Below are 25,180 nucleotides of genomic sequence, written 5' to 3'. Positions count from 1 at the left end.
TAATTTCATAAGCTAAGCTAATTCATTTAGAGTTTAATATGAATCAAATGAATTGAAAGTGACTAAAAATATCGTTAAATATAGCCACAGTCCAGAAATTACCATCATGTTCTGTTCATGTCTCTTTATTTAATATCCTCAGGATCAGAATGAGCTTAGCTGAGCTGCCATTCTACAGATCTCAGTTCATTCTAGGATGTGCATTTATCCATTCTAGCAAGGATAGTTAACACGCTGGTCCAGCCCTCCCAAAGAAGGCAGAATCATGGTAGTTATGAGCAAGAATTTTCGTGTAGGAAGAAATATGTTTCCCAGAAGATATAAATTGAGTTACCTTCCTTAACCCTCAGATTCCTCATCTGTAAGATGGAAACAATACCGTCCACTTCTTAGAGTTCTTGTGAGGGCTTAGAAGTAATAACTTTAAAATGCTGAGCTCAATGTATGGTATATAGTAAATGGTCTATGTAAGTCATTATTTTTAGTATAATGGGTAAGCTGTGTAGTCTAGAAGACAAAAACATGGATTAAAAAAATTAAGTAGGTAGAAAAAATACAAAAACTGATAGCATTTGATAGCTGTGGTCACAGTGACTGACTCAGATAAACATGTGACCTGAATCAGGCCAAATCACCCAAACCCAGGACTTTTGCTGAAGCTCTCAGGAGAGGGTAACTCTTCTTTGATGTTCCCACACTATTAGAACATGAATCTGCGTGTGCAGGAAGGCATCCTGCCACCTCACAGGAATGAAGCCAAAAGAGAGGAAAGTAGAACTGAGAGGTAAAAAGAGGGAAAGAGTGAGATAACATCTTGATGACCTCAGTCAGGGTCTGGATCCAGTCCTGCCTAAAGCTAAATCGACCACTGGAATTTTCAGCCTCCAAAGCCCATAGACTTTCTTTTCACTTAATCCAGTGGAGGTTGGACTTTTTTTGCTTGCCAGCAAAGATGTCTGACTAATGCAGCTTGACCTAGGATTTAGCACGTAAATAGCAGATGGCACATAGGATTTGAAACATAGAGAGTACACATAGACACAGAAAACAAACTGATAGTTGTCAGAGGAGAGGGGGCTTGGTTAAAAAGGTGAGGAGATTAAGAAATACAAATACGTAGGTAGTTACAAAATAGTCACAGGGATGTAAAGTATAGCACGGAGAATATAGTCAATAATGTTGCAACAACTATGTATAGTGCCAGGTGGGTACTAGACTAATGGTGGAGGGGGATCGCTACATAAATTATAGAAATGTCTAACCACTATGCTGTACACCGGAAACTAATATAAAATAATATTGAATGTTAACTGTACTGAAAAAAAATAATTTAAACAATTTTTTAAATTAAAAAAAAAAGGTGCTTGGATATTGCTTGAATGAAGGAAGCATGGAACACATATACCAACCTCTATTTCACTTCCTTACATGAGATGGAAAAGAAACAGGAGACACAGACAAACTGTTTCTAGAGTGGATAAAATCATTCTGGCTGCCACGGCTGGGGAAGAGCAAAAGGACAGGCAATTATAGTGTCCTCCTCAACTCCACCTCTAAGAAACCCCTGTGTTCCTTCTGAATAGTGTGTACCCGCCATTTTTATTTCTCTTGGTGTCCATTATATGATGACTCCCTACATTGTTCATTTCAGGATCTGAAATAAGAATTCAGGCTTATATATATACACGAAATGATGGGGAGATTAAGATCAAATCCCTCTCACAGTTTTGGAAGCAAGAAGGAAACAGTGATGAAGGTGTTCTCTAAATTTGTTGGAAGATTTCCTCATTTAATCTGAGGAAAGTTTGAGGGAGAACGGTTCCTTGTCCCACAGGCTGGCTTCTCTTTCCTCCTCAGGAAAGGCCACTGTGCTTTAGAGTCCAAGAAAGCATCCATTATAACCTGCACCTTTCTACTGCTCGAGACCACCCAGCTACGCAGTGTCGGGATGTTCCCCTGTGCTCATGGGAGAAAGAGCCAAGTTAAGGTGACAAGGTCACCTTTCCTAAAAATCAATTTCTGGTCGTTTATTTCGTTGAGTGACCGAGTCCCAAATTCTCTCTTGCGGAGGGATGTGCCCACTCAGAATGACATTTTACATTTAGACATTTCCAGTCTAGTTGATATTTCACTTTAAAGATCATTTCCCCCCTTTCCTCCTGGTCATAGCTTAAGCAAGGAGACATTTTATAAATAACTTCTGCTTTCACTCATCCAAACCAGCAAATCTAAAGACACAGCATCATATAGAGTAAAAAAAGAGGGATGGGAATTGCGAGACCCGGGTTCTAAATTAAGCTATACTATGTATATGACCTTACTAGGGATGTTTACTAGAGATGTGGTCTTGGACAATTTACCCAACCTCTCCGGCCACAGTTCTTTCCTCATAGATTGTTGTCGGGGTTAAATGAAATGATATTTGCAAAACATTTAACATGACACCAGACACGATATAAATGGCCCTAAAAGTAAATTTATGATGAGCATTTTCATTATTACTATTGTTATGGCATAACAGGACTTTCTTTCCCAGAGAGCACACGTTCTCTCAAACAAATTACTGTTCCTATCATGACTGACTCACTTGAAAGAAATTGTTTTCCTTTGAGACAAAGATTGCAGAGCCACACCTGACATTCCCTGCAAAGCTACTGGGCTGGGGCTTGTGAATTCCAAGGAGAAATGAAGAGATGGAAGGAAGAGAGGGGAGTGGGCTTAGCACACTACACCTCGTCTAGAAAGAAGCCCTGGCTCCCTGATGGTGGTGATGATGATGATGACGATGATGAAAACACTACACGTGTGTATGTTGTGTGTCTACAGTATTAAAAGGAGATCAGCAAACGTGGACATAAAGGATACTAGAGGCCAAAAGACAGAGAGATCTCCTAACATCTTGCCAGGAACCTTGCATGATTGCATCAGGATGAAATTGTTCATGCAGAAAATACCGATGAGAATGCTAGAAGAGGATGAATCGAGATTTTTCATAATTATTGTAATATCTAACAGAAAGTAAATATAAGTATTAATAATAATAGTGTAGTCAGCATTTTTTCAGCTCTTAGTATATGCTGAGTGCCGTGTGAAACACTTTATATACGTCATTTCATTTCATCTGTACTATTGTTTTGTGGTGGAGATTTTTAAAATCATATTTTATGGATGAGGAATCTCAGAGAAACTAAGCGACTCATGGTACATGGAAATAGTAGCAGTGACAGGATTTGAACCCCAACCTTCCCAGGAGGAGGCAGAAGGAGCATGTCAGTGGGCAAGACGGAATCTTTTCCCTTCTGTTAGACACTTGGTAACCCATGGTCAGGCTCTTTTATCCAACTTTGGGTTCCGGGGTTACCTGTACTACTGTTGGTGTGGTAATTCTGGCTACTCTGAGTATTTCACATCAAATTTCCATATATTTTTTATTTTCCTGTTATTGAGGTATAATTCAAATACCATGAAATTCTCCCTTTCCAAGTGTACACTTCAGTGGTTTTAGTATATTCGTAAAGCTGTGCAACTATCACTACTAAAATTTCCAAGTATTTCTGAAACTCTTATTATAAATGTAGGGCTTCTGGGAAATCTGGAGAGATTTATTATACTATATTACCCAGCCTTTAGAGAGTGTGCAGTCTTGTCGAGAAGATATAGTTTATAAATTTGAAGCTTCTCATTACTTATAATAAAAGAGAACAACACCATACAAGAACATACATACATATGGCAAGTGTGAAGTGAGAAGAAGAATGAACAGCCAGCGCTAGTGAAATGAGGGAATCCTCACAGAGGAGGGAGGCCTAAGGCAGACACCGGAGATGAGGAAACATTGGAGAAGTGCTGTGAGCAGGGAGGGTGTCAGATGCAAGGAACTCTCTAGCTAAATGGCCTGAATGTTAAACTCTTGCCGAGAATAACTATTTGCCCTACGGAGAGACTGGCTGGGACTTCAATAGGAAATAGAAAAGCGATTAGATGAAGCCAAGTGATTTCAGCCAGAGACAGCCTGGTCTATTTAAAGGTAATTTATATAATAGTGATCAGCAACTCTTCTCAGACATTCGTGTGTGACGCTCATATGGTTTCAGTGGGATGTATGCTTTGTGGAGCGAGGACAGCATTTGGCCCTTGATTGGAAATCCCTGCTTTAAAAAGCCATTTTGTTCCACTTTGAACTAAAGTGGAAGTGAACGCCAGGCCCCGTGATGCTTCATGGTTAATAACACTGCAAAGGGATTTCTGCTTGGGCATAAAAGATTATTTTAAGCATTATCTCCCGGCCTCCTTGGTTACTAAGGGAATCCTGTCTCAGCTCAGTGGCGCAGACAGGCGAGTTGCCATGACAATCCTGCTAGGCCTGGCTGGAGTCTAAATACCACGGATGGAGGAACCACTGTCACTCCCGGACTCCCGAGCAGCCTGCCCTCCCCGCCCTTTGCAGTGCGCTGCTCCTCCTCCTAAACCCCACCTGAAAGCACCTCGGCTGCTCGCTCCTTGCCACTAGGGGGCACAGGCACAGCGGGCAGGGCCCTCGGGGTCCGTGGCTCACCCTGTTTAATGGTCAGTCTCCTCTTCTGTCCCAGAACGTGTTGTTCATGCTAGGATAGGAGTATATTCAAGTCTCCTCAGGCATGCACAGTGCTTAAAGCCTGTCCCTTGTCTGTTTGCATAGACGAAATACTAGCTATTTACCAAGAAGCTGCACTAGCAAACAGAAGAAAATCTGGAATAAATCTTATTTTCTTTCCTGTAAACCAGCTAGACATCATCTGAAACATTTCACAGGGTAGGTTTGTCATGGTAGTCAGCGATTGGTCAATCCCTACAGCTACCCGGATGCAATTCCATTCTTTCACATGGACATACACAGTGTTTGGGGCAGATTATATTTTCTACAGATAGCTGTAACCATGTCTCCCATCTCATGTGTTCTTCTTTCAATGTGACTTTTCCATGTTCACATTGATGGGTGGATTTATGTTCTTTCCCCTTGAATCTGGGCCAGCTTGTTTCTGAAGTGAAGTAATCCTCTGTGATTTCTGAGGCTAGGTCATTAAAGATAATATAGCTTACAACTGGTTCTCTCGGGATGCTTGCTCTTGGAACCCAACCACCATGCTGTGAGGAAGCCCAAGCAGCCACATGGCCAGACCACATACAGGTGTTCTAGCAAACAGCCTAGTTGAGGTCCTAGCTGGTAAGCAGCATCCACCACCAGACATGGAGTGAATGAGCCTTCAAATGATTTTACTCCTCACCTGACATCACCGCTGGTCTTGGAGTCATCTCAGATGAGGCCCAAACATCATGAAGGAAAAACAAGCCATCCCAACTGTGCTGTTTCTGAATTCCTAACCAACAGAAGCCATACAAATAATAAAATGGTGGTTGTTCTATGCCAAAAAGTTTGGGATGGTTTATCACCAACAATAGTAGTTAGAACCCTTTACTTAGAATGTCCTTTCTCTACTCTTCTCCTGGGCACTCTTACTCTCCCCCTCAAGGAATAATTCAGATGTTATCTCCTCTCTGAGTGTCCCATCCAGGCATTTTGTATATACACTTCTACTTGGGCACTTACCATATGGCTGTTTGCCTTCTCTGTCTGGCTGGCTGCACGGTAAGCTCCTCAAAGACTGAGATTGTTTTGTCTTGCTGGTTTGAAGTGGAAGCAAAGTAGTAGAGTGGGAATTTTTCAGTCAGATCATTTTGAACTCCAGCTGGGCTACTTGTGGGCTAAGTGGGCCTTGAGTTATTTCATATACTATCGCATATGTAAATTGGTGAAATTTTCTCTCATTATTGTCAGGAGCAACTTTAATGGTATCTATTCTGAGCCCAGTGCCTGGCATTTTTAAATGCCCGATAAATAGCAGGTATTATCATTATTATGTTATTATCACCGCATTTACTGCAGTGTGATTCACATTTATTTGATTATTCAACCAACATTTGTTGAACACCGACTCTGTGTCACTGTATATTTTATAGCTGATATTCAATAAATACTTTTTAAAATATATGGATGTATAAAATAATGCAATTGGTAATTGATTTGGATTTTTAATGGATACAAGCCTTCCTACCAAAATTTTTTTTTCTCAGACTCGAAAGTAAAATTGAAAATAGAGCAGTGATTTTTTTTTTATCTTGATGTTACATCTCGAAGTGGTCCAAAATCAAGATTTGTTTATTCTAGGAGTTACCAGCATTTAGAATTTTAGACTTAAAATTCTATTTGTTTTCTATTGCTGCCATAACACATTACCACAAACTAAGTGGCTTAAAATGCTGCAAATTTATTCTCTTACACTTCTAGCAGTCAGAACTCCAACATGGGTCTTACTGGGCTAATATGAAGATGTTGGCAGGGCTGCATTCATTTCTGGAGCCCTCGGTGGGGGGCGGGGGGAGGGAATTCATTTTTCTGCCTTTTGCATTTGCTAGAGGAAGGTAGCTTGTGGACCCCATTCTCCCCCACCTTCCTTCATATTGCAAACCAATAATAGCAGGCTGAATCCTTTCCATCAGCCAGAAAGGTTGTCTGATTTGGGGGCTCATGTGATTGCATTTAGGGCCCACCCAGATAATCCAGAATTTCCACATCCCGAGGTCCTTTATCTTATCCACATCTGCAAAGTCCCTTTTGTCAGGCAACAGAACACAATTCATAGGTTTCCAGGGCTTAGGATGTTGATATCATTATTCTTCCTTCTGCATGAAATTTCACTAAAAAAGCTGTAATGGGCCTCATCTGGACAAACCCTGCTCCCTAACCATCACACAGATGAAGAGACAGAGAGGTGAAGTGACTCAGTGTCACACTGCTACGTAGTTAAATTTAGAACTGAGTCTGGATCCCAAGTCTCTTAACCTTGAATCCAGAATTTTGTTTTAGAAGTCTGTTATTCAAAGTGTGATTTACTCATGAGCAGCACCTACATGACTTCGAGTTTATCAGAAATGCGGGCTCTCAAGTTCACCTCATTCCTACTAAATCAGACTCTGCATTTTAGCAAGATTCCCAGGTAATTCTTTTGTATATTTAAGTTTGAGAGACACTAATCTAGGACATCACCAAGCCTCCTTTTTCTTTCCTGACAAGAAGGTTGTATATGATTGAATGAGGGACTATCTCAGCCTCATTGCTTTTTCTTGAGCCAAACATATTCTGATCCAGACTGATCAGATCTCTAAACATGCAGACGTAGCACTACCACCCCCAGTCCTTGCTTACCTAGGGCAACCTCTGAATGCCAAGCTGAGTGTTCCAATATTGTGTCATGTGGCTTTCTCTTCTTAGGAGAGAGGCAGTACAACAGAGCAGTGAAGCACTTAGATTCTGGAGTCATCTGCTTGGGCTCAACTCCTGGCTCCACCACTTACTTAACTTAAGGTCTGTGACCTTGGATGAGCTGCTTATCTTCTCTATGCCTCAATTTCCACACTGTAAATAAGGATGAGAATAATAGCACCTACTTCATAGTTGAGCAGTAAATGAGTTAATACAGAGGGTGCCAAAAAAATGTATGCACATTTTAAGAAAGGAAAAAAAAACTGTATTAAAATTGTAATACTCAATATATACCAATAACAAAAGATGAATACAAGTCATGTGTATACATATTTTTGGCACCCCCAGTATATGTAAACCACTTAGAATCTGTCACTTAGCAAGAACAATGTGTTAGTTATTTCTCATTCTTCTGGGACCCCTTCCAAGTACAATCAAAATCCTAAATGAACTCTGTAGGAATTTCTCAAGACTGTATCTTCTGGTCTTAGAGGAAACACCCTGAACTTGGTTCCAGGTGACAACAGTATTGGTCTAGTGCCACACTCCAGCAGTCAAAATTACACTGGCATCAGAAGGAAGACCAGGCAAAAGAAACTGTCTTTGGCTGAAAGCATTTGGTCCACTGGCATGTGATGCTTCATTGTCTGTTGCTAACATTTTTGTTTGGTCATCAAAGAGCCTTCAAGAAATGCACATGGTTCTAACTGCATTAAGTTTCAGAACCACTCTGAATACAATAGAAAAGGCCAGGATGCTGAAAAACTTTAAACCCATATCACTACATGGCCACACTCCATTTTTTAAGGCTTTCTGAAAGCCAAATCTGTTTCCATTCTGGTCATCTCTTGGAACCGTAAAAGCTGACATAGGAATTTATAAATAAATATTGTGCTTTTTAATACATTACATTGAAATTGAAAATTGCAATTTGGTCTTGTTGGAGGACACGGAAGCAGAATTCGTCTTCTTACTGAATGAGCATCTGTAGATTTTACAAAATGGCCTTTTAAGTTTTCTGTTCTTGTGAGCCATGAAAATTCAAGTTTCAAAATTTATTAAAGTCCATTTTATCTATTTTCTTACCTTCATAATATATCTACCAATTTTGAAACATGCTAAATTATCTTTAGAAAAATGGAAGAACACCAAGGATAATTTAATGAAAAGCCTGAACAAACTTTAAAAATATTTTTAATTTCAAATATAAGGCATGCTATGAACTGAGACAGCATAAATTAACATAATATGCAAATTAATCAATACTGAAAGATTTATTATTCTGTAATAAACCAACCATGCAGGACATATCACAAACATTATAAGAATTAACTGAAGACCCTTAAGGCAGGAACACAGAAAAGACATTTCCAATAAACCCTTGGTTTGATACCTACTCCTTCTATGGTGATTCTCTTTTGTTAAAATATGGCTTTAGAAATTCAGACATGAAACTATTATTAATGTTTTATTTAGTGAGGAGGACATTTATTATATCACCTTTTAGTCTAAGAGGAATAAGAATTATGGGATTGTAGTACAGTAAGTCCTCACTTACCGTCATCGATAAGTTCTGTGACTGTAAGTGAAATGACATATAATGAAACCAATTTTACCATAGGTTAATTGATATAAAAAAGAGTTAACTTCCTACAGCATCTCATCAATGTTATAACAAAATTATATTGAACAAAAGGATGTTATTTGAGGACCTGCTATAGTAAAAAAAGGTTGTGGAAGTTATCTTTGTTCCAGTGAGGAACTGAAGTCCAGAGAGGCAAGGTGGTATCGGGGTCCCAGGGTCTAGGGCAGTCTCTAAAGGATGACATCAGAAATTATGGGAAGCTGGAGCTCATTACCTGAGTACCCGAATACAGCCCTGGCTTGGTCCCTCAAGAACTGGGCCTGGTCCTTGTCAATTAGCAGTAACAAAATCAAGTATGATGACACCTCTCACCTCCAGCTGGCAATCAGAAGACATGTGCTGTGTAACAGCAGACCAAGCACATCTTGCTTTGATTCAATTCAGCAGTGGTGCCTGCTGAGGGTTTCATTGACTCAAGGTCTCCACTATGGACCAGGAGGGATTTGGCACTAGGGGAAAAGTGAGACTGAATAACTTCCTCCTCAATCCTCAAAGACCACTATGCTTGATATGTTTACTTATCAGTTTTCCTCTTTAACCATAAATAAATTCCATTGCAAGAATAGTAGCATATTTGTCATAGAGAGCCAAAGAAACAAAATGGCTAAGAGCACAAGGTCCACGGCCATACTGCTGAGATTTAGATCTTGGCTCTACCACTTACTAGCAGAGTGATCTTAAGTTATGTAATATCTCTGTGTTTATTTTCTCAACTGCAAAATGGAGATAATTATAGTATCATGGGGTTGTTATTAAGATTAAGTGAGAAAATATACTGAAAGAGTGAAAATTAATCCTGTTAATCAGACTGCAGTGCTTATAATGGAATGTCAGCGCAATATTTCTATCAGACTATACCCAAGGCCAGACTACTGCTACAAAATAACTAACTGTTCTGTCTTCTGAGTGATTTCTGCTTTCTTACCAACATTGTCCCTAGTCTCACTTTGTTCTTCTTGCCTCCAGAAAAAAATTATTGAGATGTCCAATTGCTGAACCAGCCTTGCTTCTTGATAGCGTCCATTTAAAAACAAGTCCCTGCTTCCCTGACACCACCTTAAAATTCACCCAGAGTAAGTCCAAATCTTACAATAAGCCCCTCCCCAACTCATTCATCTAGAGACATTCTCAGCTGTACACACTCTCTTGCTGTAGCAAGATAATTAAACTGAACCTTTTCTGTGTTCAGGTGTGGACCTGGTAATCTTTGATGGGCTTCCACAATACTGAGCACATACTATATAGCACACTATATGCACAAGAAATGCTAGCTATTGGCAGTAGTAGGCAAGTCCTTTCTTTCCCCCAGCTTCTTCATGTAGCACACCTCAAGACACGCCTGTTCAATGAAGAGCTATTCCTAAGTAACTGGGAAGCCAGGTAGCATGACTAGGATGAAGGATGTAATATTTCCTCCAAGGCCCAGTGTTATTTGGAAGTGCCCAAGGTAACCGCAATAGCAATTGGTGAAATTGGAAGCAAAGCAAAGTTTTTGAATCTACTGAAGTCCAAGTAGTAACCAGGAATTGACCACTGCCTGGAACTTTTAAGCCAGACTAGCCAGATCTCTAATAAAAAGAGGGTGTTAAAATAGCTAAACTTTTAAGTTCTTATTCCTGAATTTCTACAAACATCCATTTGGCAATTAAAGAAACAGACTTTGGGAGCAGCAGACTGAATGCTCAGGGCACTCACATGATTAGGCTGGATCTGAAACCCAGGACAAGGATTTATTTGTACATAAGGTGTATTAGCTACCTACTGCTGTATCACAAATCATTCTAAAACTTAGTGACTCAAAATAAGAGTAATCACTCATTCCCTTTTGCAGTATCTTCTGGTTAGGAACCTGTGAGTTCCTTAGCTGGGTTGTTCGGGCTCAAGGTCTTTCATGAGTTGCAATCATATGAAGGGTCTCCTAGGCCTGAAGGATCCACTACCTAAGTGGTTTACTCTTGGCTGGAAAGTTGATTCCTCTTCACATGGAACTCTCTACAGGGTTGTTGGAGTGTCTTCAGGACATGACCGCTGACTTTCGCCCTAGGGAGCAATCTAAGAGACCAAGACTGAAGTATCAATACCTTTTATGATCCAGCCCTAGATATCACACATCATAACCTTGGCCATATTCTATTGTTAATACATGCCAGACCTGTTTCAGTGCTGGCTCTGCCCACCTGCCAGATGTGCTATTTTAGACCAACACCAAAATTCCCAGTGTTCCCTCATTTATAACATAAAAACTTCCTTTCAGGGCTGTTTTGAACATAAACCAATATAAGAATATCAAGCCCTGCTTAGTACATTGAGCTACCTGACAGCAGGCATTATTTAGATGTGATTTCGCTTCCTTAAAAGCCTGTCCCTAGTTCGCCTCTAAAGGTTAAACTCCGAACATCCTTTTTTCCCCCCAAACGCCCCTGGAGAAGCAAGTCATTCCCCACATTCCCTACCCCAACCTGGATCCAATGTAGGACTATTCTGGAGGCAGAACTCTAGTTCCGGGGGCTCACCACGGTGCCCGGAGCTCATTGCAGAACGGACCGGAAGTGAGTCCAGTAGCTCTCCTTCCGTCCCGGAGCGCATCAGCGGACAGCTGGCGGGAAGGCTTTGGAAGGGTAGCGGCGGACGCGTGACGGCAGCGTGGGGACGCGGTGAAAACTGAGTGGTGGGGTCCCCGGAAGTGTAGCGACCCCAGCTCTCTCCGATCCCTCCATGCTTAGTTGGAGACTGCTGGCTCAGACCGGCGCCCAGATCCTGGGCCGCGGCGCTTGGCACCCGGGTGCTTCCCAAGGCTCGGGGAACAGGTGGGTATGAGCGAGAGACAGTGTGTGGATGTGTAGGCCCAGCAAAACTGCGGCTTTGAGCAGTGGCATGCCCCGGCGCGGATGGGTCTGCCCTGGGTGGAGGAGGAAGGTGCTGTGTGTGTGTGTCCGGCCCTACGGTATGGAAGTAAAGGAGCTTTACTGTAAGGAACTGCCCTTTAAAGAACCGAAGGGGTGATTTTGTTTGTTTTTAATGCTTATGAGGCAGCGACTGGCAGAGAGCTTTACCAACAGTAATAATAATAATAACTACCAGTTAGTGTTTTCTATGTACTAGATGCTCTATTAAGTATATTAGGCGCCTTAGCTCATGTATCCTGGCTTGAGAGAACTATCATCTCTGTTTTGCAGATGCTGTTGTTGTTTCTTACTACCATTATTCCGTTTTGCAGATAAAACGGAGGGTTGGAGAGAAGTTACTTGCCCAAGGTCACTCCCCTAATAAGTGCAAAATTGGGACTCTAACCTGAATTTACCTGACTACAAAAGAGGGATAGACTACAGAAAGCTTTACTTCTTTTCTGACACTAGTGCAAACATTATCTCCTTCCGGACCCTCAGGTCTTTTCTTGGTGTGTTCAGCTGATCAGAGATCATGTCTTTTACGAGACTTTTAAATTTGCACATTCAGTTTCTTTGCCGCTCTGAGCCTAGGCCATACTATTTCAGAGAAGTGAGCTTTATCGGAGAAAGGTCGGCATTCCATATTCTGCCGTTTCCACTGGATATGAACTATTAAGATACCCGTTCAAATGGGTCATGGCTTCTCCTATGTCTAGGAAGGACTGCTTTGTTAGAAAACTATTTATCCCAGAGGAGGGATGAAGAACTTTTCCTCCAAAGTAACCATTAATAGTTAAAATGTGAGCCCCATTATCATCATAAGGAAAATGAGGGAAAAACAACTGGTACAACATTCCAAACACTTTTGAATTCATGTGACCGCCCTTCCCCTTCCATATATAAATAGGAAAACTTGATTTGTGATTTGTTTTCTAATTTTTGTTTTTACAGAACAGACATCTGGCTTTTGGTTAGGAGTCTCCATGACAAGAGTAGTACTTGGTGGGATGAGCATCTTTCTGAAGAAAATGTCCCGTTTGTTAAGCAGTTGGACTCTGATGAAACTAAAGCCCAATTAGCAAGTAAACTGTGTCCTTTGAAAGATGAGCCGTGGCCTCTACATCCTTGGGAACCAGGTGGTTATTTTGTATATGATGAGTTTTCCTGATTGCTTTGTGACTGGCACATTCAAAATTATAGTGACTGCTTGATAAAGTTATCATCCCTTGAATTTATTTTTCATGTGGGTCTTAAGTGAGTTTGTGTCACTGTGGTTTGGTTTGCACGTTTGTTTCCAGCATCTTATTCTACTGTTACTGAATGTCTGATGATAATCAAGACTTCCTAAAGAAGCTCTTTTTATGTGAAAGGAGAATTCATTCTGCAGACGTTGTCTTGTTTCCTTCAGAAAAAAAAAGAATATAAAAATAAGCCAGGGAAGAAAAGCTGGAAGAGTGTGTTCTAAATTGTAATGTGTCACACGGATGTTTTCATTTGGGATGTTCTGGCATTCCAGGTTTGCCCACATAACCCCAGAATCAGCTCTCTGTACCCAGTAGAGTGCTGAACCCATGTGTAGACAGACCAAGAAGAATAAGGCCTTTCCTGTTGAGAATGTGGTCTCTGGTTGGGGTTTATTGTCAAAATTGAATTGTATAGTGGCCAGAAGTTCTTACCAGGAGCAACTTTATCAATTTATGCAACAAGACTAAGTGTCGTGATGGAGGCCAACATATTTTAGCAATATGACGACTTGTGTCATGGCTACAACTCCAGCTAACTTAGAATTTGAGTGGTAGATGTTTTCTAATTAATGAAGTTGGATATGAATTGATACTAGGAAAGCAAAGAATCATGATGGATTTATCATGCCCTCTATTAAAATATTTTAAAACCAGAATATATCTCTTTAACTATTTTCTTTATTTTGTACAGTTCTCTTATATTTCATTTTATGGAGATTTATTGACTACCAATATCTTATTTCAGGCATGGTTGAAGGTACTTACATCTGTAAGAGTTGTGTTTTACTCTATGACTATATCAGCATGTTTCTTATGTGCATGCTTCTTATATTGATATCACAATACTATTGCGTCATGTTGGCAAATGTGGAAAAAGCTTGTGTTAATATTGATTTCTTTTTGATTGCCAGGTTCCTCTAGAGTAGGCCTCATCGCATTGAAGCTGGGCATGATGCCTTTATGGACCAAAGATGGTCGAAAGCACGTGGCCACATTACTTCAGGTAAAAAACAGGAGATGTAACAGATCTGTATGTGTGCCATGATCTGTTTGTGCAAACCTAAATGGGCGACATTTGTGTCCTGAAACATGTAACTGTGTGGTGAATAATAGGGTAATTTGAACATAAATACTAAAAGAGAACTTCTGTTGGTTTCAGTAAATGTTCTCACTCTTGCCTGAGTGGTGGCCTTCTTCTCGATATGGCATGGGATAACTGGGGCAATTAATAAAAAAAGATTGTAACCTAGCTTCTTACAGATGTAGTTTAATTCATAATCAGAAAAAAAATCTCAATTCCATTGTATTTTCATTTATGGCGTTCTTTCAACTCCAAATCATAATTTTGATCTCTTTGCTAACTCAGAATGTAACACTCTTGTCTGGGGAAGCAGCATTTTTTTCCCTGAGGTAAGGTAGACTCCTCTAATGGTTAAAAATGTGGGCCCTGGGACCAGAATATCTAATTTCAAGTCTTGGTTCTGCCACTTGCTAGCTGTGTTCTTTGGAGCTTTGTGCCTCATTGGTAAAAGATACAATTTTATTCTGTAAAAGAGATAGTTATGACCTACCTCAAAAAGTTATTGTGAGGCTTGTACAAGATGAATGTCAAGGACTTAAAACGTAAAACAATGGTAAATGTCCAATGAATGTTAGGTGCTGTTGTCTTTATCATTATTGTTGTAGAAAGATCACTGATAAAATTAAGATGCCATCATTCCCCAGATCACTTTGGACAACTCAGGTCATCTCTGGGGCCCCGCCTCAGAAAAGTGATTAGGCAGGTGGTGGTCATTAAAATGAGAGTTCATGCACATTAGTGCTTAGACTGCTGATAGGCACTGGGAGCCTGTAAACCAGGGCTGTCCAGACTGCGGCCCACAGGCCAACTGTGGCCCGCAATCCATTTTTTATTGGCCCGCAGCAAATTCCAAAAATATATTTAGTTTACTTAAATAAACCAGGTGAGGCAATACGTACTTCACCTCGAGTGAGTGGCCCGGCTGTTTGTGTATTTTACCGCATATGGCCCTTAGTGAAAAACGTTGAAAAAAGTTTGGACACCCCTGCTGTAAACCCTTAGTAAATTTGTATTGGCTCTGGTCAAGGATAGGATTATAGTTTCTAGAACTCTAAGGAACTTTAGGAGCTTTCAGGAATGACTGGTGAGATTGTAAACTGGTATGACCACTTCAGAGAACAATTTAGCATTGTGTGATAAAGTGGAGATAAATGAACCTTATAGTCTAGCAATTCCATTCATGAGTGTTACTAGAAACCTTGAACAGGTGTGCACCGTAACTGTACTACAGTGGTTATAGCAGTATTACTCCTAATACTCCCAGCTAGAAATAACCCAGATGTTTATCAGTGGTAGAATGGGTACGTACATTGTGGTATATTCACATGAGAGAATGCTGGCCGGCAATGAGAATGAACAGTGGAGCTGCACACGACAATATGGATGAGCCTGACAAACAGAATCTTGTGAGGGAAGTAAGACACGGAAGAGTACTTACAATCTGATTCCATTTACATAAAGTTTAAAGCAGGCAACCCTAAACTACATTATGAAGCAATACTTTCAAAGATAGTATTTACAAAGAAAAGTAAGTAAGTGAGTACTGTAAATGTCAAGAGTAGTAGTTATTTCTGGGGCAGTGCATCTCAAACTTGAGTGTGTCTCAGTCTCACCAGAGGGCTTGTAAAACACAGAGGCTCTGATGGAGTAGGTCTCTGCTGAGGCCTGAGAACTTACCTTTCCACCAAGTCCCAGGGGATGCTGATGCTGCTTGTCTGTGGACCACACTTGGAGAGCCACTGCTCTAGGAGTTTTAAAAACCTGTGGGGTGGTGGTGAGTAATTGAGAAGAGACACACAGACGTTTTGGGGATTCTACTTCTTGACATGAGTGGTAGTGGTTACATGCATATTTTCTTTATAAAAACTCGATTTGTTGTATATTTGTGTTTTATGCACTTTTTAAAATGTGCTGTGTTTGACTTTTTTTTTTTGGAGGTTATCTGTATTTTAAGATTATGGTTGATATTAGAGGAATTGTAAGTAACTTTAGGGAATTCCTAATTGTCCTAGGGCCTCAATGTGACTGGTGTGTAATGTTAAAATGTATCTTGTCACAGACTTAGTTTTTTTTTTAATGTTTGTTTTTTTAGGTACAAGACTGTCATGTCCTAAAGTATACTCCAAAGGAAAACTATAATGGAAAAACGGCAGCCCTTACTGTAGGAGGAAAAACTGTATCCCGTTTCCATGTAAGGATGTGTTTTCATTCCTAGCATAGTCATTTCATTTGTTTCAGGTCTGAATTCTTGAGTTTTGAGCATATTCCATAGCCACAGACTTGGCATTTGTCCGTGAGGTAAATTGTGGATTTGGGAGAGGCAGTCTGGTAGAGCCATTGAGCCCAGGAGTCTGAGAGACTGAGTTTGTTCCAGTACTTCCCCTCACTATCTGGAGCAAGTAATTTTATCCCATAAACTGCAGTATTTGCCCATCTGTAAAACGGGGATAAAAATACTGCTTACATAAGAGGTTAGTTACCAGGCCTACATGAGATTTTTCACATGTGCCTGGCATGTAGCAGACACTCAATAGATGGTACCTGTTTTCGTGATTTTGTTGTTTTATATTTATTTTCACTTTTTTTCTAAATGGTTTCAACAACTGACACCAACACCAATAGTATATGAGGGTTAATTTTGTATACATTAGAAGGAGCTTTCAGTATTTGGGGAAAAGCTGTATATAATAAAAATAAACCCACATCAGATTTTTTTAAATGAAGTATTTTTGTCAAGTAGAATACTAATAGAATGCTGAGTTTGTAGTTTAAATTTGAAAACTCTGGGCAATCAGTATCCTTTATTAGATGAATAAAAGCAGAGAATGCAGAGAATATCTTTCTGGAAATGGTAATGGTTTTCACTAATGGGTTCTGAAACATCTTTAAGTTTACTAAAATGTTGCTTATCTCTAAAACATCTTTCCGTTGTAAATTGTTTATGAAATGAGCATGGATGGAAATTAAGATGCCACCTGTATTATGCAACTGTCAAAACTAGCAGGTACTTATTGTGCGCCTCCTGTCTCCTGTTATAGTTAACCTTTATTGAGCACTTACTACATGCCAGGTATATAAGTATTAAGCCTTTACATTTATTATCTTATGTAACCTTTTCAGCCTCTGAGGCTACAGAGGGTAAGTAACTCATTCAGGGCCACCCACTGGTGAGATGTAGAGTGACAGGCAGACTCCAGAGCCTAACTTTCTTACTTGTCTTGATATCCACCCTCTGGAAACTCATAGGCTAGTGGGGAAGATGGACAAATAAATCAGCCATCTCAATATATAGATGCAACAAGCACAGAATGGGGGGTGGCCAATTCTGATTGGGCAGATCCTCGAAGGTTTCACGGGGAAGAGACCAGAAAGCAGAATGTGTTGAAAGCATGCCAGAGGGAACAGTCTCTGCAGAAGCAGAGACACGTGGAAGACTGTGTGTGCTTGGAAAGAGAAGTGTGTTGTGTCTCGGTCTTAGTGTGTGGGTGTGGGGCCAGTGGAGGAAGGTGGTAAAGGTACTTCTGTCAGGATAGAAGGCGAAGGAATTTAGACTTCATCCCATAGACTCCAAAGAGTCTTCTGAATTCTTTAACCAGGTTAGTAACGTGGTCAAATTGTTATCTTGGTTAACTCATAAGAATCTGGATGCAGGGAGAACATTTAAGAGGCTGTTAAAAGCGCTATTAGAGAGTTGATAAGGGCTTTTGAACCAGGGCGGTTGCATTGGGCTTGGAAGGAGCAAGGATGTATAGAAGACTGGGTGAGTGTGAATGTGTGGTGAGGGCTTAGGCATAGAGCGGTTTCTAACTCGGCAACCAGGTCGAAGCTTATGCTGTATCCTGGAATAGGGACAAGGAAAGGAAACATTGGAGAAAAGATGTGTCTGAGGTGTTTAGAGCAAATCCAGGTGGAATTTTCCTGTAAATAGTGGTATATACTGATCATCAAATGGGCGGTGGTTGAAATCAGAGTCCTGTAGCTTAGTAGCATTATAGGCCATTTAAGCCCGTCTCATAAGTGTTAGAGAAGTTAGCTATTTTTACATATTATGATAGTGTAGTTTATTTTTCATTAAAGCTTTATTGCAATAACCTCTGCTATTAATTTTTGACAGTTTATTGACTGATAATTTCAGGGTTCAAATAATTCCACAGTAATTAAAAACACAGTGATATATTTATGGGAATTTTTTTTAAATGTCAAATGTTTGAATCTTTAGCTGTGTAAATATGTGCCAGCCTTCACGTGAATCATGTGAATAGTTCTGTGGTTTGATAGACGCCACTGTTTTCTAATTGATTATATTTCTGTGTTTTTGTTATGACTTTCACCATCATCATTATTTTCATTACCGAATGTGTCATTTCACGACTTTATGGCCTTGATGTTTTTAAATCAAGTATCCTGTTGGAATACTCCATTCTGCTTCAACAGATCTGTCAGCATTACTTCCTCACAACTATGAGACAGTAGAAAAACAAGTGGACATGGGAACAGAAGAGCTGAGTTCTAATCCTGGTTTCTACCATTAGCTCCTTCACTCCTCCTTTTTGAACATCCATTTTCTCACCCGTGAAAACAGGGAATTGGACTTGATGGTCTCTAAATTCTCTCCCAGTTGTAAACGTCTCACATCGGTCTCTAATATTTTTGTTTCCAAGAAAAAAAAGAAGTTCTGGAGGAAAAATGTACTTGCCAGCTCAATTTATTCTGTATTACTTAGTGATAAAGATATCTAATAGATAAAATTTTATTAATATAATACTAATATTGAAAAATATTACAGAAGTGATAGCTCTGCCCTTTCATGCTTAAGACTAGTCTATATATTTTAAGTGTTATTTCTTCAATAAATATACAGCACAGCAGGTGCTTTGGATGCTGTATTCTTATGTTGTGGTGGATTTTAATCCACTTAATATACATAAACTTTTAAAACTATTCGCTTCTCTAGTGTAGCATAGATAGTGCTACAGAGGCCTCTCTTATTGTTCAGGATATAAATTTTCTAGGTCCAGAGGACATGTATTATAATATTAAGGAAAAGCTTTGTCTTTGAATGACGTTTCTTTAGAATGGTATGTGAAAATGAAGTTTTAGAATTCTTTATAAGGAAAGCATTTTGATTCAGAAAGGAAAAAAATTTCGAAACAATATAAAACTTCCTATAGCATGTTGTAACCCTTAGGAAACTATAAGTAGATTGATTACAGAGGGCTTTTTAACAAGAGAGAGAAAGACCTATGAATATAAAATATCAAATAGTGAAGCATTCTGAAATAAATTGATTAAATCAGTTTTATTTATAATAGAGCTAGAACTGTAGAACTGTTATTTTTTTTAATCTGTAAATGATTTATGCTGCCAAGAAATTAGACTACTTTGCTTTTGCTATTTTTGTACCTTATAAATAAAAACTGATGTGATACATAGTATTTTTGAAAAAGAAGTTAAATGGCCTTAAAATTGATTAGATCAGTTTATCTTAGGAGCGGAGGAGCATTTTCATTGTGAGAAAGATAATTGCAAGGAACTTTGAAGAGGGGGGAACTGCATTCTCATAGATGGGGTCATCCAACTGTGACATTGCTGTCAGTCTTTTAAATTGCCCTTTGAAATTATTTATTTGGAAGTTTTAAAAAACTACCTCTGTTATACTGCTGCAGGTTTCAACTCAACTTGAGCATTTGGTTTTTCTCATGACTAATACCTAATTAGTTTTATGATATTTTGATTTCAAAAGAAAAATGTTAAAGTATTCAATTTTAGAGAAATTGGAAGATAATCAAGTATGTATTACATTTTTTCTTTTCATGTCTCAGTCTGTAGTTATTTAGGTCAAGATCTTTATGTTGTCTATTTTGTATTACTGAAAAAGTAAAGGAATTTTCTCAGAAGCTTCCTGGCATACTTAAAAATTGATAATTAATAAAATAGCATGCTTTTTAAATTACCAGGTAGAATATGTGAATGTCAAAAATAAAATTGAAGCTGTTCTAAATTTAATAAACCTGAATCTGATGTATCAGGAAAATAATTTCAGGAGCCACATTTTTAAATAAAACTTTTGTGTTTGCTTTTGTTGTGGAAGAAGTATAATTGAAGATGAAAAGCAAGGGCCTGGGTAAAGTGGTGTTGAATTGTTAGTCTTAGCTTTCAGCATGTGGGAAGTGAAACCACAGAGAATGCCTGGGATGACTTTATGTTATCACTCTGGAGGAAAGGATAGCTTCTTGAGGGAACTCGTATGAGGTACAGAACAAACTTTTGTGGACATCCAAAGCAAAGCTGCTCAGCATTTGTTACACGGTCCCACTTGAGCGCCCCAGGGAGATTCTCAAGGAATCTGATCCAAAAAATTTGGATCTGACTGATCCAAAAATTAAAATTCTGTGCTTCCAGGCCAGTGCCACCCAGTTTCATGTCCACTAAAGGCAGTAAGTTATAAAGGGGCACCAACAGTTCACATTTTACACTGAAATTAGCAAGCACCTGAAGGTTGCTGCATAGTCAGATGTTACTCTGCATGTAAGTCTGGCTGTCCATAGACTCCATTGGGTTTTGGGGAGGATGATGCTTTGTTATCAGGACATCACCTGTGTCATCCTGAGCTGGGTAAGGGTTTTCTGTGGCTATTCTTGCTTTTTTAAATTACAAATTACGGTTGATTTGGTTTTATAGTTGAGTTTCTTGTAGATATGTTTATCGTGTTTATTGTTTTGTTTCTTTTAGGCATATAGTTTGTTAACAACTAGAATTCAAGATAGCGGCCACACACTTGTCAGGCCGCACACTCAATAAGTTTGTGTGCCATTAACCCATGTAGCAGCAGTAAGAGTGGAAAGGTGGGGTGACTGGGAGAGACAAACCAGGACTTCACACCCAGAGGGATGTCTGTCCTCCATCTTCTGTGTCTTTTCATTTATTTAGCTCACTTTGGCAATGTCTAACCTGCTACTGTCCTCAGCGCTAAAGGTACAGACACAGGTGAATAAAATAGGCCCTTCCATCCAGGTGTTCACAGGCCAAGAAGCAAACAGACATGTACGCTTTGATAAGTGTAAGGTAATGTGGACAGTAACTGAGATACGTGTATATAGAGTACTGTGGCTCATTGGGGGTCTGCTGGTGCTTCATGTATGATGAGAGAAGAAGTTGAGGAAGAGGGAACAGCAGGAAGATAGTTGCATCTGTGTTGGTTATATTCTCATGAAAGAGATACTCTTCACATTAGGAAATATAAGTAGTACAACTTTTTGGCAAGTCTTAGAGCAATCAAGAGGCTTAATTAGAAAAAACAAAACAAAAGACCCAAGACATTGTGGTAAGGAAGTAACATGTCCATAAAGTTTTCTATTCAAGGATATTTAAAACAAAGATAAAGGCAGGGGTGGAAGGAAGAGTAATCAGGGAAAGTTGATGGATGGAAACCCGAATAAAGTAGGAAACCTGAATAAAGTAGGAAAAATTCATGCAAAACTCTGGCAGAAAAGCATTTCAGGCAGGGGGAATAGTATGTGCAAAGGGCCTGAGGCCATTGTTTAATGTGTTCATGGACTAGTAATGAGTGGATTGTGCCTGAAGCAGAGTGAGCCAAGAGAAGAGCAGTAGATGAGGTCAGGTTGTATAGAACCTTGTAAACCATGGTAAGGACTTAAGACTTGATTCTGCGTGAGATGAAAGCCATTGTAGAGACGTGATATAGCTTGAGTTTTAAAAGGAACAGGCCAGAGGGTCAGGAATGTGGAACTTTGGAGACTAGTTAGGAGGCTATTGAAATAATCCCAGCAAAAGATGGTGGAGTAAGGGTGAGAAGAGGCTGATGTGGGCTGTATTTTTAAGTAAAGTCTGCAGTAATTGCTGATGGATGGGACACATGATGTGAGAAAGAAAAGAGTCAAAGGTGACCACAAGATTTTGGTCCAACAACAGTATGGAGTTGCCATTTATTGAGATTTGGAAGACAAGAGGAACACAGCCGTGGTGTGGGGGTGGAGTGGGGGTCAAGTTCAATTTTAGATATGTTAAACTTGAGTTGCTGTATGACATCAACGTGAGATACTGAGTTGGCAGTTGGACATACAAATTTGTAGTTCAGAGTAAATTTGGGATTGAAGTTAGAAATGTGACGTCAGTAGCATATGAAGGAACCAAGAGAGTAGTGACTGGGAGTCAGCTGAGAGTTTTCAAGGAGAGAGTGGTCACCTGTGCCAGGCATTGCGGATAGAGCCAATAAAATGTGTATTGACCAGTGTATTTGACCACACGGAGATGTTGGTGATCTTGACAAGCACTTTCCATTGAGTATTAGGGGCTGCAAGCACCTGAATAACGTGCGTTTGAGAGAATGGGGAGAGAGAAAGTAGACTCCACAAGTCTTTGAAGAACAGAAAGATTAGCTAAAGGAGACTATGGCTAAGGAAAAGTTTTGTTTTAACGTGTGGGTTATTGTGACATCTTTGTATACTAATAGGAAAGTTCTAGTAGAAAGGGAGAAATTATTGATTCAGAAGATGGTGGGAACGACTTCAGGAATAAAGCCATGGCATAGATGAGAGGGAGTGGGAATCAGTACATGGTGAAGGATTGACTTTCAATAAAAGCGTGGACAGTTCATCTGTCATTGTGATTCCCAGCCCATTTCACATCAGAATCATATGGAGTGCTTAAAACAAATACGCCTGGAGGCCACCTTAGACCAGTGAAGTGCAGTGTCCAAGCTGAGGGCCCCGGGCATTGGTGTTCTCTAAAGCTCCCCGTGTGCTTCTTGTGCAAACTGGAGTGGGGTGGAAGACAGATGGATTTGATGATGAGAGCGTGGGAAAGTGCTCTTGAGTCTTCTCTGTTTTTTCAGTAAAATATGAAGCAACATGATCAGCTCAAAAAAGGGAGGAGGAGGAAACAGTGCTGGAGGTTTTAAAAGAGGATGTGACATAGTTGCCTTGGACAGTGTGAGAGGGATTTAACCAGAGGAGGGAAATGTAGGATGGCCAGGCCTCTTTAAGATTCATTTCGAGGTTTGAGGAATGTGACCTGCCATGTTTTCTACTAGCTGCTTGGAAGTAGGTGCAGAGTGGACAGAGTTGAAGTTTCCAAAATTGGGGTTTCTGATACATACAGTCTCCGGTGAAAATTCAGATATGAGCAGAACTCTGTTCCCTTGCTTACACAACAAAGGTCTTTCCCAAGTACTGAATCTGAGCTACACTTTCACATGGTTGGATCCGATGTGTAATGGACTATAGATAAAAATCTTACCTCCTTTAAATAAGGGAAATAGGGTGCTCTTTGTTCGTTAGAACAGAGTGCTCTTTGATTTGTTTTCTGCTGTGTGAATAACTTGGTTTAGATCTCTATGCATTAAACTCCATCTTTAGTATTTAATGTGTTATGTCTGCTGCTTTTCCTCTAGAAATCTGCATCTATTCTGGAATTTTACCAAGAACTTGGATTGCCGCCAAAACAGAAAGTTAAAATCTTTCGCGTAACAGATAATGCTGTAATTAAGCCAGGTAATCTGAGGTTGGGGAGAGGAGGGAGGTATAAATACCCAAATATGTGATTTGTTTAATGTCAGCCCTTTCAATAAAGTTGAATCCGCAATACCAAGTCGCATTTATTTTAAAATATAAAACGGTATCTGATTTAGTCACGATGGACAAACAAGTCTTTTTTCTTTTTTTAGTGTAAAGAATTGTAGAGAACTCTTTGTTTTCCATGAAAGAGGGAGAAACGCTTTTGTTTTTAATGTACAGAGATTTTCACATTTGGAAAAGCCATTCCAAATAAATACACTAATTTTTAAAATGTGAAGTTTACTGTTTGTAGGCTGGCATTTTATTAAGTGGAGAATAGCTCGACTCTCGCTGAGATAGAATTTGAAAAAATATAGCCTGAAATGGGAAAGTGACTGACAATAGCATCTCAATGTAAAGATCTTACTAAAAAATTTCAAGGTATTTTACCTAATCCATGGAATCTCAAAAAGTGAGATTTGGTAGTATGACTATATTGATTCATATAATTAACAGCATTTTTATATCCTTAAACTTCAGAGAAGCTCTCTGATCTCTTGAACTTGAGTTCTAACAAGTAGACAGTAGAAGGATGTTTTAAAATTTGGTATTTTAATATCTGAACTTAATTCGTTGAAGTAAAATACAGTTGCAATAGACAGTATTAATTGGAGTGACAGAGTGAGGTCAGCCTTGGTATAAGTTAGAAATAAAAGTATTTTTTGAAGTGTAAGTTTTGCAATTAAGTGAAATTAAACTAAAGGTAAAAATTAAGTCCATGTTAACTTTTTTTTTTTGGAGGCGGAGATTAACATATTTTGTTTTGGGTTTTTTTTATTTTTGACTAGTTAACTTCAGCACAGTTATCCAGATAGAAGTCAAATGTGCAAGATACTTTATAAGCCTAGAGATTAGAGGCAAATGACAGACCAAAGTTGTATATGTAGATAGTATCAGAGTGCATAAACTTTATTTAAAGGCGTAAATCAGAGCTTGATGAGGTCACGTTAGGAATGAGTATAGATGGATATGAAGTCAGAACCTTGGAGCTGAGGTTAGTAAGTGGAGAAACGAAGACTGAGAATGAACGCCCTGTGATGGGAAATATGTGTCTAGAGGATATGAATCAATAGCCAGATGAAGAGAGACAGAGGGCGAGAGGCCCCAAACAAAGGAGCTTCTACCATCTGGGAGCTTGGGGCCTGGCAGGGTGGCACATTGAATGAAGCATTCTGATTCCTTAATGTGGGAGCTCTCCCAAAACAAAGGCAAGTCCACGTTAACTTCGGCTGTAGCTCAAACAAGGTGAAATTGTTGTTATAGGTGAAAGATAATCAAATATCAGCAGTTCAGGTCATTTAATAACCTCAAAGAATTTCATTTTTAATCTGTCCTATTTTTTTCTTAATTCAAGGTTTTTCTCTGCCCATAGAAATCCAGGTTAGGTCCTACCTTAAAGGATACTACTTTCTGAAATTCTAGAGCACTTTACTCCCTGTTTTAAACA

General features: G+C 39.4%; 1 protein-coding gene across 1 annotated transcript in view; it reads left to right on the top strand.

The window, feature by feature from the left end:
* The first annotated feature begins 11,480 nt into the window (after nt 1-11,480).
* The window catches only part of MRPL3 (mitochondrial ribosomal protein L3), a 35,030-nt gene continuing 21,330 nt past the window's right edge, over nt 11,481-25,180 (top strand). Inside the window, exons 1-5 of the mRNA XM_019725948.3 lie at nt 11,481-11,752; nt 12,785-12,969; nt 13,989-14,080; nt 16,251-16,349; nt 23,571-23,670. Of these exons, the coding sequence (XP_019581507.2) occupies nt 11,661-11,752; nt 12,785-12,969; nt 13,989-14,080; nt 16,251-16,349; nt 23,571-23,670 (568 nt within the window). The 5' untranslated portion in view covers nt 11,481-11,660. The remainder of the gene's footprint in view (nt 11,753-12,784; nt 12,970-13,988; nt 14,081-16,250; nt 16,350-23,570; nt 23,671-25,180) is intronic.

This window comes from Rhinolophus sinicus, chromosome 5 (genome assembly GCF_057876585.1).
Source record: "Rhinolophus sinicus isolate RSI-liver-muscle chromosome 5, RSI-T2T, whole genome shotgun sequence".
In the NCBI taxonomy this organism is placed as follows: domain Eukaryota; kingdom Metazoa; phylum Chordata; class Mammalia; order Chiroptera; family Rhinolophidae; genus Rhinolophus; species Rhinolophus sinicus.
Note: the sequence above shows the minus strand (reverse complement) of the source record. Positions and strands in the feature narration are given on the sequence as shown.